The sequence below is a fragment of the Vipera ursinii genome (genome assembly GCF_947247035.1).
Source record: "Vipera ursinii genome assembly, chromosome: 2".
Classification (NCBI taxonomy): domain Eukaryota; kingdom Metazoa; phylum Chordata; class Lepidosauria; order Squamata; family Viperidae; genus Vipera; species Vipera ursinii.
Window position 1 is genome coordinate 185,809,071 of NC_139513.1, and position 13,682 is coordinate 185,822,752.

At 42.1% G+C, this 13,682-nt stretch overlaps 3 protein-coding genes across 11 annotated transcripts in view; 1 reads left to right on the forward strand and 2 right to left on the reverse strand.

Moving 5' to 3' along the window:
• Nucleotides 1-216: 216 nt before the first annotated feature.
• TIMM29 (translocase of inner mitochondrial membrane 29) lies at nucleotides 217-1,329 on the reverse strand. The gene is made up of 2 exons (XM_083354498.1): nucleotides 1,109-1,329; nucleotides 217-986 (listed from the first exon to the last, which is right to left on the reverse strand). The coding sequence occupies exons 1-2, from the start codon at nucleotides 1,185-1,187 to the stop codon at nucleotides 358-360; spliced, it is 708 nt and encodes a 235-aa protein (XP_083210624.1). The 5' UTR covers nucleotides 1,188-1,329; the 3' UTR covers nucleotides 217-357.
• YIPF2 (Yip1 domain family member 2) lies at nucleotides 1,071-11,594 on the forward strand. Of its 4 annotated transcripts, XM_083354484.1 has the most exons (10): nucleotides 1,506-1,774; nucleotides 2,768-2,814; nucleotides 4,270-4,415; nucleotides 5,625-5,705; nucleotides 6,235-6,322; nucleotides 6,948-7,064; nucleotides 8,015-8,181; nucleotides 8,273-8,455; nucleotides 10,798-10,941; nucleotides 11,089-11,594. In XM_083354484.1, the coding sequence occupies exons 2-9, from the start codon at nucleotides 2,784-2,786 to the stop codon at nucleotides 10,909-10,911; spliced, it is 927 nt and encodes a 308-aa protein (XP_083210610.1). In that variant the 5' UTR covers nucleotides 1,506-1,774; nucleotides 2,768-2,783; the 3' UTR covers nucleotides 10,912-10,941; nucleotides 11,089-11,594. The 4 variants fall into 4 exon arrangements, with proteins under 4 accessions (XP_083210609.1, XP_083210610.1, XP_083210608.1 ...); XM_083354483.1 differs by lacking the exon at nucleotides 1,506-1,774 and adding an exon at nucleotides 1,071-1,242 and having other exon boundaries at nucleotides 10,798-11,594; XM_083354482.1 differs by having other exon boundaries at nucleotides 10,798-11,594.
• Nucleotides 11,595-11,760: 166 nt separating this feature from the next.
• CARM1 (coactivator associated arginine methyltransferase 1) overlaps nucleotides 11,761-13,682 on the reverse strand; it is a 156,639-nt gene continuing 154,717 nt past the window's right edge. For 4 of the 6 annotated variants that reach the window (XR_014491434.1, XM_083354473.1, XM_083354471.1 and 1 more), the window contains one exon: nucleotides 11,761-13,359. Coding sequence is in view for 3 of the 6 variants with exons in the window: in XM_083354473.1 (XP_083210599.1) it covers nucleotides 13,223-13,359 (137 nt within the window). In the remaining 3 variants the exon portion in view is untranslated. The remainder of the gene's footprint in view (nucleotides 13,360-13,682) is intronic. The other 2 variants (XR_014491433.1, XR_014491435.1) reach the window with 2 other exon arrangements.

Below are 13,682 nucleotides of genomic sequence, written 5' to 3' on the forward strand. Positions count from 1 at the left end.
GGGGAACAAATAGCATGGAACTTTCCTTACTACCTTTAGTAATATGGGAAGAGATGAGATGGGCAGGAAAGGTGTTGGGCTGATCTATTTGTCCTCCAATTTACATAAAGTTTACATCACATTTAGAGAGAAAATGACCACCAAGAGATGTCTATTGTCAATTTCTTAATCGCTTTAGGCAGCACTAAGAATTGCTCATCAAGCATCTCCTCAGTTTAAATAGCATTTATTCTTGCATCTTACTAAGAAAACAACAATGAACAGTTGAACCCTAGAAGAAAATAGAAAGAGGAATAAAGGAAGTATCTGCTTTGTTTTGTTTTCTATTACTATATTAGAGTCACCCAACTGCTTTAATTAAGAGTGCAGTTGCCCCTGAACCTCCCTATCAGCTTCTTGGATTTGCTTTTCTGTCAGAATCACCGCGTTGTACTTCTCATCAAAAAGTTTCTCGTTGGTTTCCGAGTGCAAGTCATCAAAAAAAATGGTCCTGAGATGCTCTGGCAGGTACTGAAACTCTTCATTGTTGATGTCTGAATCCTGCATTCTAGAGTGCAACACCCACCAGCGCCCCCAGAAGCCTACATCGAGGACCCGGCTGGGAAAATCAGTCCACCGTGGCTTTAGATACTGGCAGTGCGCTTGATAGAGATCTGCTCCAGCGTCGTAAGGCGCCTCGTAGAGGACGGAGAAAAACACGAGGTTCTGGACGCGCAGCTGGCCTCGGTTTCGGAGCACCGTCAGCCGCTGTGTATGCTTTTCCGAGCTGCTGCTGCGTGTCCAGGGCGAGAGGAGGAGAAGAGTCCCTGAGGCTTCCAGGAGGCTGGAGCCGAATGAGGCTTCACTGGGATTGCGGAGGTTGCAGCTCACCGCTCCAGCCAGCAGTGAAAGGTAGAGCCCTGCTTTCACCGGCCGCTGCCGGATGCCTTGGGCGACTTCTCGGCAGGCTTCAGCATAGTCGTGCAGGAGACTCTTCCACCATAAGGCTGAGGGAGAAAACATCACGTTAAGAGGAGCGAGAAAGAAAGATGGGGGGGAGGGGAAGGGGCAGGCGCGCCTCAAGCAGCCTCCCTCCCCGGCCTGCGTGAGGCAAAGCGGACTCGGCTACCTAGGCGGCCGGCGCGGAGACGCCCCCCAAAGGTCGGCTTCTTCTTCCCCGTCTCTCCGGGATTCGGAGGGCCCGTCATGTCCCCTCGTCCTGAGATGCGACTGGACGCCAAACCCGGACGGACCGCCAAAACGGTAACTAAGAGGAAGTCAGAGCTGGGAGGGAAGGGGCAGCGTGTCACGTGGTTGCTGTTGGTTTTCCCTGCCGGAAGGCAAAAGCTGCCACGAGGGACCAGCTTCGACACAGTTTTACAGTCGCAGCTATTTATAAATGTTCCTAAACAGGAAGATACTCTGCCACCAAAGAATCAGGCGCGGAATGCAAGGCTTCTAACAAGGCCCGCCTTTCTCCGCTTCCGGTGGCCACAAGTGGGGCAGGGGAAGGATAGTCTAGGCGGCCCGTGACGTAGCCGGTAGAGGAGGAGTCTCCACGGGTACTCGAATGCAGCGCCAGATCTTTCTTGTCATCGATAGGCCTTCCGCGGCTTGGCGGTGGGCTGGGCCTTCCTCTCCTTCCCGTCCCCTCCACGTAGGGTGGTTGAGGAAGTCCTACGAACGACTTAGAGCCGTGGAATAAACGGGACGGTTTCGCAAGCGAGTGGTGACAGGTGCCTAGAGTGCGGCCCTTGGCGTCTCTGAGCATCGGCAAAGTGCCTTTCTACAGTCGGTAAGCAGCGCCTGACATCCTCTGCCCATCCTTCCACCTCTCCCAGGTGATCAGTGCGGGAAGGGCAGCGTAGGGCAAGCCTGGTTTGACGTGGGAGCGTAGCACTTGAGAGAGCCGCCTGGCGTTTCTGTGGATGAGGGGAGAGAGAACAGACCGGCTGAAGGGTGTCTTCTGCCCCACTCTCCAAGCTGCCTTTCATAGTCATGTCTTCTCTGAAAATTTATTATTTATTTATTTATTATTGGGACTTATATGCTGCCCTATCTCCCGAAGGACTCAGGGCGGCTAACAACAATAACATACAGTAATACAGAAGTTAAAATAAAAATTAAATTAATGGCCCCTGTAGAATAAATTAAAATTAAAATAAGTTCAAAATTAGAGTTAAAAATTAAAAACATAAATTAAAATCCCTGTCAGTCCAGGTCAGCCAGGTGGAAAAGGAGTGTTTTGAGGCTGCGGCGAAAGGACTGGAGATCTGGGGCCATCCGAAGCTCAGGGGGGAGCTGGTTCCATAGGGCTGGCGCTCCCACAGAGAAGGCTCTCCCCCTGAGGGTCACCAGCCAACATTGTCTAGCCGACGGTACCCTAAGGAGGCCTTCTCTGTGTGAGCGTAGTGGGCGATGGGAAGTCGTTCCCGGCAGCAGATGGTCCTGCAAGTATCCCGGGCCTAAGCCATGTAGGGCTTTAAAGGTAAGTACCAGCACCTTAAATCTCACCCGGAGGACAACCGGTAACCAATGCAGCTCACGCAGGAGGGGTGTAATATGGGAGTATCGGGGTGCTCCCATCACTACCCGTGCGGCCGCACTCTGAACCAGCTGAAGCCTCCGGGTGGTCTTTAAAGGCAGCCCCATGTAGAGAGCATTGCAGTAATCTATACGGCAGGTAACGAGTGCGTGGGTGACTGTACGTAAGGCATCTCGGTCCAGAAAGGGGCGTAACTGGCGTACCAGGCGAACCTGGGCAAATGCTGTCTCTTTTCCTTTGTAGGTACTCTGGCCTCATAATGGCTGCTTCAGATGAGCTCAAGTTTCATGGTGAGTATTTTCTCACCATTTGAGATATGGACACCCAGTCAGGCGGTGTTTTCCTTTTGATAGGTTTTGTGTTTGAGATGCTGCCATCCGAGAGCATCCAGTTAGTAAATCCAATTGATTTGCAATCACAATTGAGTCCAACATTTCCATTGCTAAGCAAGGCAGTTGTTGAATTTTGCCCCATTTTACTACTTTTTTGCCACAGTTGTTAAGCAAATCATGTGGTTAAGCAAATCTGGCTTTCCCCATTGATATTGCTTGTTGGAAGCCAGTTGGGATGGTTACAGATGATGATCACATGACAGTGCAACTGTCATAAATACCTGCCACTTGCCAAGCACCCTAATTTTGATCATGTGACTGCAATGGTTGTAAGCGTGAAAAACGGTGATAAGTCACTTTTTTCAGTGCTGTTTTAACTTCAATCACTAAATAAATGGTTGTAATACAAGGACTACCTGTAAAGATTTTTTTGCCCAGCTTCTGAGGACCTACCTGCTGTTAAGGACTGAAGCAGCAGCAATGGCAACAGATCTATATACTGCTGTATAGTGCTTTATTGCACTCTCTGAGCAGTTTACAATGTCAGCATATTGCCCCCAACAACCTGACTCTTCATTTTACAGACCTTGGAAAAGTGGAATGCTGATTCAACCTCAAGTTCTTTAGGATCAAACTCCAGGCTGTGGGCAGAGTTAGCCTGCATTACTGCATTCTAACCACTGCACTTCCAGGGCTCTGTAAAGAGCTGTATAACTACAGAATTTAGTGGAACTATAAATACATACTAGTCTAAATTAAAGTACAGAGAAAGCTGCAGTCTTAAATCTATTGAAGAGTATTCTCTGAATATGAAATACAGTGCTTTAGTGAACAACTCATATTATGTTTGTGTATTTTTCATGTCATACTCTTCAGCTGCAATATATTCTGATTTTTCTGAATATATAAAGAATAATAAATTGAGCAGAGCTTAAAGGGAAATATAACTCTTGTGGATAATATGCATGGATAAAATGTTCCTGTTACTATAAATATAAATGTAACTCCTTTCCCCCACTAGGTTTGACAAATACTGAGTGTTATATGTATGTTGTGCATGTTTGGGCAGGCTTTTAATTTCTAAGTCTTACATTTAGACAAAACAAAGAAAACCCAAACTTTGTGGATACTTTTCTTCTTTGGGCACCATTAATATTTCTGAGATTTCTCTAACAATCTCTGAGGAAAGGTCTTCTAATTTCCTATTTTTCCCCTAAAAATCCATGTTCTCTGCAAAAGCTCAATTTTTTCTGCCTTTTGTCACATGCTTCTTAAATACTTAACATTATTTTTAATTTAGTACAGCACTAGCAAAGTTTCCTAAGTTTAGAAAGTGCTGTTGCAGGTGGCCCTTGAACACCAAACTGAAGTTTGATTTGAGTCAGTTGGATGTATTTGATATTTTCTCTGCAGAATTTAATGAAGCCATAGATTTGCTGGCTGGGAATGCTGATGCTACTACTCCTAGCATTAGTGAGAAGCAAAGCCACACAATTCTCAACATGTCTTCTAGCTGTAATGAGGATTATGAGCCAGATGAAGAGGATGACAAAACTGAGGTCAGTTTTGGGGAGATAGAGAAAAATGCATCAATTTAGGGATGTTTTGACATAAATTGGGAGATATAGTACACATGAGAGAAACAGATAATAGGACATCAGTAAAAGTTTCGATTAGCAGAGTGTGGTAGACATATTTATTTATTGCAGAAAATATTTTTCCCAACATGTGACAGAGGAACATAGAAATGTATTTGTTTTATATATTTGCTAAATGTATGTTTTTCCAAAAATTTAAGGTGGTATATATATTTAAGGTGTGCAGCCCAGTTCCTGAATAAAAGGGAGGTCCACACAGCCAGTGGGAAGGTTAATAAGATGGGACCTTGCAAAGTTAGGAGGCTGTTCCAAAGGATTGGGGCAGCCATGGATTCCCCATTTCCCCAATGGATTCTTTTATTTCCTTCTTACCATACTTCATTTCCCATCAACTTTATTCTTTCTTGCTCAGAATTTTAGATTAATAATGAAAAAGTATATGTATAATAAAAGTATTAAGTATTATCAACATTAATATTCATTATAACAGTGGATTATTACTTTTGTTTTATGAACATATTTTGTGAAATATAACAAAATATAATGGGGAAAATACAAGTGATGGTTCAATCAAAAAGGAGACAAATATGTAAATGTAATTAAGGTGAAAAAACTGGGGAAAAGACCCATATGTTAGAACCAGCTCATCCTTTAACATTTTAAAGGCATCTGTAATTTTAACAAATGTTCTCTTCATCCAAATTGTGAATAAAAGTATTGAAAAATAGAGGACCAGGACTGATTTGTGCAATATCCAACTTAATGATTCTCAAATTTAATGAAAAGCCACTTGACAGAATTGGGTTTCAGAGCCTGGGACTGATCCTTAAGATATTACACTGTTAGTTACTGGCCTAGCCTAGTAGAATACTTGCCAATTACACTGCACTGCTGGTTCATGGTTAGTTATCTCAATGCTCATTAAATCACATCTTGAGCTCTGCAGTGGAGCTGTATTTGAAAAGCTTTGGGAAATTTCAGTAGATGTTGACCTGCCTTCTGACCCTATCATTTCCATCTTGAAATAACTGCTTTTTATGTTGTAACTATTTGATATTGTGGATATTGTGTATTAGGATTGTACTTTACCTTTTTAATGTCAGTATAAAATACATCCCTTTTCTCTCCTGGACATGAAGAACGCAGTAATTTCCATTTTCATTCTTGCAGCTCTTGAGCTTCCAGAAGAAGAAATCCAGTTTCTGGACGTTTGAATATTACCAGGCCTTCTTTGATGTTGACACATACCAGGTACTAGATAGAATCCGTGGGGCCATTTATTGAAGGCAAATCCAAAAAGCAAATTCTGATAGCAGTTCTAATATGTGCCAAAATTCCTTCAAGTCTCTTGAAAGTTTTTTGTTTAGAGTAACCTAAACTCCAGAATTCAGGAAATAGAATTTAAACAGGGCAATCATTTAAATATTCTTTTAATTACTTAATTCCTTAACCTAGTGAGTTTTGAACAGAATCCAATGATGTATTGGTTTAGAGTTTTTATTGCTAGACACTAAAGGAATAAATCACTGAATAAACACTAAAGCTATTGGGCTGTTGATAGGCAGTTTTAAACTTTTTCTAAGCAAGCATTATGGGGTCAATTTGGTGAAATATTCTGCTGAAAACTGGCCCTTTGCTTTGCACCATGCCATTTTTAATATAAGAATATCAAGACAAGAAGTTTTTGTAAGTATCCTGGCACCAACAAGTTGGGCATCCCAACAGTTATAGAGCATTTGGGAATTAAATTGCTGTGGCATGATCTTTTCCTATTTATCAGGTGCTGGACAGAATAAAAGGCTCCCTACTTCCACTACCAGGGAAAAACTTTGTATGGCATCACTTGCAGAACAATCCTGACCTCTATGGTGAGTCCAGGGAAATTCCTACTTCAAAAATATACTTTCCTTTATTTCAAAGGCTAGAAACTGTAAGAGACCTAGAACAAAGGTAGTTTCTTGCTTTACCTTCACAGATGCAAGAAATCTGCAGAAAGCCTCACATTCCTAATTTTCCATTTACACTGCACACAAGGCATGTAGCAGTCCTTAGTTTTCAGCCCATTATAGCAGAGCTGGGAAAGGCCACGCAGGATTTCTCCAATCACAAGGACCTATAGTAGGCTAAAGCACTATGGTTATTTTTCTTTATTTCAAGGATGGTTCTGTTTCCCAGAAGATCTCAATTCTGTGCTGAGATATATGCCTCATTCTTAAAGTGCTGCTGGGTTTTAAACATTTTAGCTAAAGTGCCATTTCTCCTTCTTATCCCTGATAATGGAAATGTAACTTTATTGCTGTTAGTCATATCTGGCCTCAAACCCTATTTTCCATGAAATTAAGGAAGGTGGCAAAATCTGCTGGTACCTAATTGTTTTGTTGTATTATAAAAATAGCTTTCTTGTTTCTATTGCGCTGATAAGACACCTATTCCTTATGAGACTCCTCATACTTCTGTTCTTTTCTTTGGTGTTGGCTCTTTTGCCCCTCATAGGACCATTCTGGATCTGTGCTACATTGATATTCACATTAGCCATCAGCGGTAACTTATCTTATTTCCTGGAAAAAAGAGGGAGCTCCTCCTTCCACTACAGCCCTCAATTCCACAAAGGTGAGATTTTGATGTGGGAGTACTTCCTGGAACTTCAGTTGAATTATAATGCTAATCATTTTTCTGTATATACTTTATATACAGAAACACATAAATTTATATGTCACCCATCTTACTCTGAAGTGACTGTGGTTGGTGGAAGTGTAGCCATATCAAGAATAAACAAGATAAATATCTGGGAAAAAGATTATTTTTGTTGCCTGCTGAGCATTTTGATACACAGCAATAGCACTTAGACTTATATACTGCTCCATAGTGCTTTACAGCACTCTCTGAGCAGTTTACAACATCAGCATATTGCCCTCAATAATCTGGTCCTCATTTTACCTACTTGGAAGGCTGAGCTGCTCAGGATCAAATTCCTGACAGCAGGCAGTTAGCCTTTTAACCACTGTGCTACCATGGCTTCTGATTCATACATACTGATGAATATTTCTCGTTTGGCCATGAGAAGTAAAGAATTATCTCCTTGTCTTGTATTTAAAATGTGTAGATGAAGAACATTATTAAAAACATAGAAATCCTAGCTCTCAACTTTTATTTAATTGCCTTAGAATTGGGACAAATGCATATATTGTTTACTTACCAGTACTGAGAATCAGTTTGCCCAGAAACCAGAAGACTGAGTTTGCCTTAGGCATGAAAACTTGTCTGGTGAGTTTGGACCAGTCATTATCTCAGACCAGCCCACTTCACAGGGCGGTGTGGGAAAAATGGGAGGCAGGAATATTAGGCACTTTTGCCATCTTGAATTATACATAAAGGTGTGTGTGTGTGGGGGGGGGGAATCAAAATTGTAATAAAGGACTGTTTTACAGATTATTATAAAACATAATTAGCTTATTCTTTGAATTCCTATTCCCTTCTCTTTCTAGAAATGATGGAAGGCTGTGTTTCAATTTTAGTTCTTGCTAGGGAATGGTGGTTTTAATAGTTTTCTTCTTGCACAGTGACTATTGCAGGCATAGTTATCTACTGCTATGCCTGGCTGGTACCCTTAGGTCTGTGGGCCTATCTACAGTGGCGAAAGGGAGCCCATGTCACCAATGATGTATATACCTTCCTGGAAATGGTGTGCATTTATGGCTACTCACTCTTTGTGTACATTCCTACTGCGGTAAGTTCAGGCATTTGGCATTTGGGAAGATGAATTTTTTTTCAAGGCAACCTTAAGAACTTGACAATGATTCTGTCATCTTCCTTCACAGGTTCTGTGGCTAATCCCTATCCCATGGCTGCAGTGGCTCCTGATCATACTTGCAATAGGGTTGTCAGGCTCAGTTCTGGTCCTTACTTTCTGGCCAGTTATCCGTTCAGATAGCAAGCCAGCTGCTTGTGCTATAATGGCCATTATTGTTTCTCTTCATATTCTTCTAGCTATTGGATGCAAGGTATGTATCTTCTGTACTGCAGTAGTGTATTTCAGTTGGTGAAAGAAACAGACAGTTGGAGAATAAGCATGTTTAGGGTTGGTTTTTTGAGCCTAGATTAACAAATTTTGTGAAAGAGTTGGATTTGTATATGTTTCAGTTAGGATTTATATTTTTTTCCTGCATAATCACCCTTTTTCTGTGGACTGTGTTAGATTCAGTCTTCTTAATTGGGCCAAATGCAATGTCTGCAACATGTGTCTCTAAGTAGAAAATAAAGATTAAATGTTTTCAAAGTGTGTAGTTATAGATGTGTGCATGTGCATGAATGTGTTGTTGCAAATTGCAGAGTATAAGATGTTAAAGCACTGAACATCTTTGAACATTGTCTAGGGAGATTCTCAGTCATCCAGATAATAGTTATCCCAATGATGCTTTTTCACGAGGCAACTGGACTTTGTTTTTTCTTTGAAGATGTTTTGCTTCTCATCCAAGAAGCTTCTTCAGTTCTGACTGGATGGTGGGGAATGGAAGGATTTATACTCCTTGCAGACAGCTGGTCATTTGCCTTCTTTTAGAGAGTTGCTGATACCACCTGGAAGTTTATCTGTGTCATCAGGGTCACCTGAGTGGTGCAAATGATGTGGAGCCTTCTTGGAACCGTTGAAAGGACTGTGTTGGATGTCATATCCCTCCCTCCCTGTTGAGAGAGGGCTGTTCAGTTTTGACAGAGATGGTCTGACCCCGCTTTCAAACCAGCAGTCCTCTGTCCAAAATGTGAACTTTGCTGTCTTCGAAAGAGTGGCCTTTGTCTTTTAAATGCAGATAGATTGCTGAATCTTGTCCTGATGGGCTTGTTCTCCTATACTGTGCCATGCATTTATAAAGTGGTTGTTTTGCTTCTCCAGTGTACAGGTCTGCACATAGCTCACTGCATTGTTCTGCATATACCACGTTGCTCAGTTTGTGTCTGGGTGTTTGATCCTTGAGGTGGACAAGCTTTTGCCTTATTGTATTCTTGGGTTTGAAGTGTGCATGTATGTTGTGTTGGCTGAAGATCCAGCTTGAGCTTGTCTGATATTTCTGCAACACATGGAATGACTACATTGCTTTGTTTATTGTTTTCTTCTTTGTCGGTTATGGAGGAGCTGCTTCTGGGTCTTTTTTGGGATTTTATGAAAGCCCACTTGGGATAGCCACAAATTCTGAGGGCTTCCTTGATGCGTTTTAATTCTTTTCTTTCCTATCTTTGCTGGTAGGCAGGCCTTCAGCTCAGTGGTGTAGGGTTCTGATAACTCCCATTTTGTGCTCCAATGGGTGGTGAGAATCAAAATGTAAATATTGATCTGTGTGTGGAGGTTCTGTAAACTTCAGTGTTAAGGCTTCTGTCTTCCTTAATGCAGACATGTCAAACACAAGGCCCGGGGGCCAGATCCGGCCCGTGAAGTGGTTTCATGCGGCCCGCGAAGCCATCCTGGAAACAGTGAGGGAACGGCCCCTACTGCCTTGGCCCTGGCCCAGAGACCCTCCTCCTGCCAGAGACCCTCAGATCTGCCCCACTCCTGCCCAGGCCCCCATAGGCACCCTTGATGCAAACGATGTAGAGTTGGCCACGCCCACCAAGTAGGCCATATGCACTCTAGCCACGCCCACCCAGCAGGCCACACCCACCCAGGCCACACCCACCCGGCCCCCTGAGTGCAACTGCAATGCTGATGCAGCCCTCAATGAAATTGAGTTTGACACCCCTGCCTTAATGTATTCTGCACAGTCCAGGAAGGCTAGACTATTTTCCTTAACATCTTCCCATGTGAATTTGATGATTTGTCCACTGAGTTGTTTGGTGAATGCTTCCAATTCCTGTGTTTTGATCTTGACCCAAGTATCTTCCATATACTTATAAGAGTGAATGGGTGGCATTCCTGTGAAGGAATTTAGGGTGTTGGTTTCTACCTCTTCCATGTAGAGACGGGTCACAATGCCATGAACCCATGGCATAGCCATGTTTTTGTCTGTAGGAAACAGAGCTGAAGGAGCTTCTTGGATGAGAAATGAAACATCTTCAAAAAAAAAGCAAAGTCCAGTTGCCTCATGGAAAAAGCATTTTTGGGCTTTGAACATTGTGTTACTCATCAAACTATCCTGAAGGGTAAGGGTTGGGTTAGGGTTATGGAGAGAGAAGAATAAGTGAATAGTATCTGTGAAGTATCTGGAATAAAAAAGCTGCTTTGCTTACTCCTTTGAACATTTTAAGAAATTGGGTAAGGACAGTCATTATGATGAAATCCATGTTATTGGTTGGGGGAAGGCAGAGAGTTCTATTTTATTCCTGCTTCAACCAATTTAATCTTGTCCTTTTGAAGCTCTATTTCTTTCAGAAACCAAGCATCACATCTTCTACTCCTGCTTACACAACAGCAACTCAACAGCAGAAGCATACACCCTCATTTACTGCAGCAGAGGGAAAAGGAAACTGATAACACCCTGCACTAGACTGTAAAAAATATGTAGGGGCATCAAGTATTTTAATTCAAGTATTATTATCCCCTTTACTCATCCATATTAATGGAAATGCAGAATCAAAACACTGTTGGAAAGGTTTGGCCTTTGGATCTCTTCCCAATATTTGTGCTATTGAATTGCTTCTTTTACAGACATCGATCTCGAATATCCAGTATCAGGGAAGAGAGACACCTGCTCAAGAGACATAAAAACCATGACCTGGAAGAGTGGCCCAAGCAAAGTTATGCATTACCATTTCAACATTCTTTCTTTTGCTGCTGCCAGCCAGAGCACACCACCAGTTGGCCTGATTTAGGAAGCAGCTCACCCTGGAAGCCACTTGTGAGGCCTGGCAATTCTAAACATTCAGAGCTGCTTTGGTTAATGCAGCTGCCATTTGCTCTGTTATAACAGGGTGGCCTATTACAATAGGACAGCAGAGTTGGGCTGCATGAAGGGTTTGTCTCTTACATCTATTTCAGCTAAATCCTAGGTCACTTGTAACAGAGAAAAAAAACTAGGACAATTTAAATGGGTGCATTACTGTGGGTTTAGCGAATAATTACTATATGATTGAAGTTCTCATATAAGCCAAACAATTACTTAATTTCTTTGGCATGCAAGGCTAATTTGAATTAAACTATCATTCTGGAAAGTACATTAGCTTTTTCTTAACTTCCTACATTAATATAAACCAGATCTTTGCAAGAATGCCTGTTAAAAAGCCAGTACTTCTGCTGTACCCAGGACTTGTCTGAGTGTGACTTATGATCATGTCAAAGGTAGCCACAAGAAACTTAACAGGCAATAATTTCCTAAGCTTTCCTTAACTATGACTGGAAGAGACAAACAGGCAGCTCTTTAGCAATTTAAGGAAAGTCAAATCATTTGAGGAGCACTTCAAGTGCTGGGAATGCACTTCTCTCAACTGCGCTTCAAAACAGGACTGTCCAGTGAATATGTGAATAAACTTTTAAGCTGTTTCATCTAAACCTGGGATTGGGAAACCAGCCACTACAAACAGATCTTCAAAACTCTCCCAATTTTATTCAATAGTCACAAAATCACTGATTAGCCAGACCCAACAATTGGCTTTATAGACCCACAATCCAGCCGCTATGAAGGCTCTCCAGAATGTTCCCACCCCCTCCCCACAATCCAGCCACTATTGGGACCCAAAGAACATTGCCTTAAGTAAACCACTTCTCTCCTCCGTAAAATGGTTGCTTGTCAAGTCCTTTCAGAAACATTGACTTGAGGCTCTTCAGAAGGAAAAAAAAGTTACAAATTACACATAAAAGTACTACAAAGGGACCCCATAACAATTGCCAATCTATTTAGTCTCCTGGTGACTACCATGGCAAGAAGCAAACAAGTCTACATACTAAACCAGTTGGCACCCACTTCAGCCCAGGAGAAAGGAGGGGCTAATCATAGCTGCTGCCACATCTTAAGAACAGACCAGAAAATGGGATTAGGTTTAAAATGACCAACAGGAAATTGATACACAAACCATTTTCAGCCAGCAACAGTATTTTTGGTACATTTGTGTTTTAAATTTTTAACCCTTTGATGCTACATCAATATTCCCAAGAGACAGGCAATCATCAGACCTGCTGATAAGATGCTTGTGGCACATAAAACAATCTTTCATCTCTGATGTTTTTCACGTGGCCCAAGACTTACAGCAGTAAGATGCTGGAGCTTTTCTGAAAGCCAAGAAGTTGATGCGTCTTTTGTCTTTCCTCCTAAGTCTTAATAATGCAACAAACACTAGCCCAGGGACTGGGATGCCTAAGAAATAGACATGGATATGCTGCTGGATTCTTACCTATGCGGTTCTACAGCCATCTGCAGGCCCTTCATTTAAATTACTGGGAGTAGTGATAAATGATCAAGTTTCTATTGTTGGTGGGCTGCCTATAGCATGTTGGAGACCCTAAGGCAGTTCAGATCTACAACCTGTGCCTAAAGCCAATCAGTCATGGCAGACTGAAGAACGATACTATTACTGACATGATTGGTTGTAATACAGCACAGGAATTCGGTCGTGGTTGAGCAAGTTGAAATTTCCAACATTTCATGAAAATTGTATACAAGTCCGCTATTAAGCCAGTGGGTTTTTGTCTTCTATTGTGTAAGGATTAGACCATCTCTGGGTAACTTACTGGAGGGCGGAAGAGATCCAGAGAACTGACTGCCCACTGTTTAGATATAGTGGACAGGGAAGTAGAACTTTTTCTTCATTTGGTTTCCTGATGCTGTCAGTTCAGGGATGAGAGTTTCTTAGCTCCCATAATGCATTGTGTTGGTGGTGATAGACATGGGGGATGCCATAGAAATGGCTGGTCCCCCCATAGTGAATTGACTGTTGACTGGGTAATGAGCAGTTGAAGGTCCTCCACTCTGACCACTAGATGAGCCTGTAGCAGGAGAAAAAAGCATTTAGCTGGATAGCAGAAGGAATTCTAGTTTTCAGCAAAAAAGTCTACGCACAACTAGCCACCTATTTTCTAAAAGTGAATCCAGATCCATTCCTGATCTAGCAAACTTCAGTTTAAAATCAAAACATCAGATTTTGTAATATAACTGGCAAAATGTAGATTTGATGCCATGGGAGGGGTAGGGTAAGAAATAATAAAGAGGTGATATGTTGTTTTAGAGCTCCATCTATAAGGAAGAGCTTGCTGCCCCTTTTGCATGGAGAAGACTGGCAAAATGCCAATGGTTCAACTGCTCAGTTCTA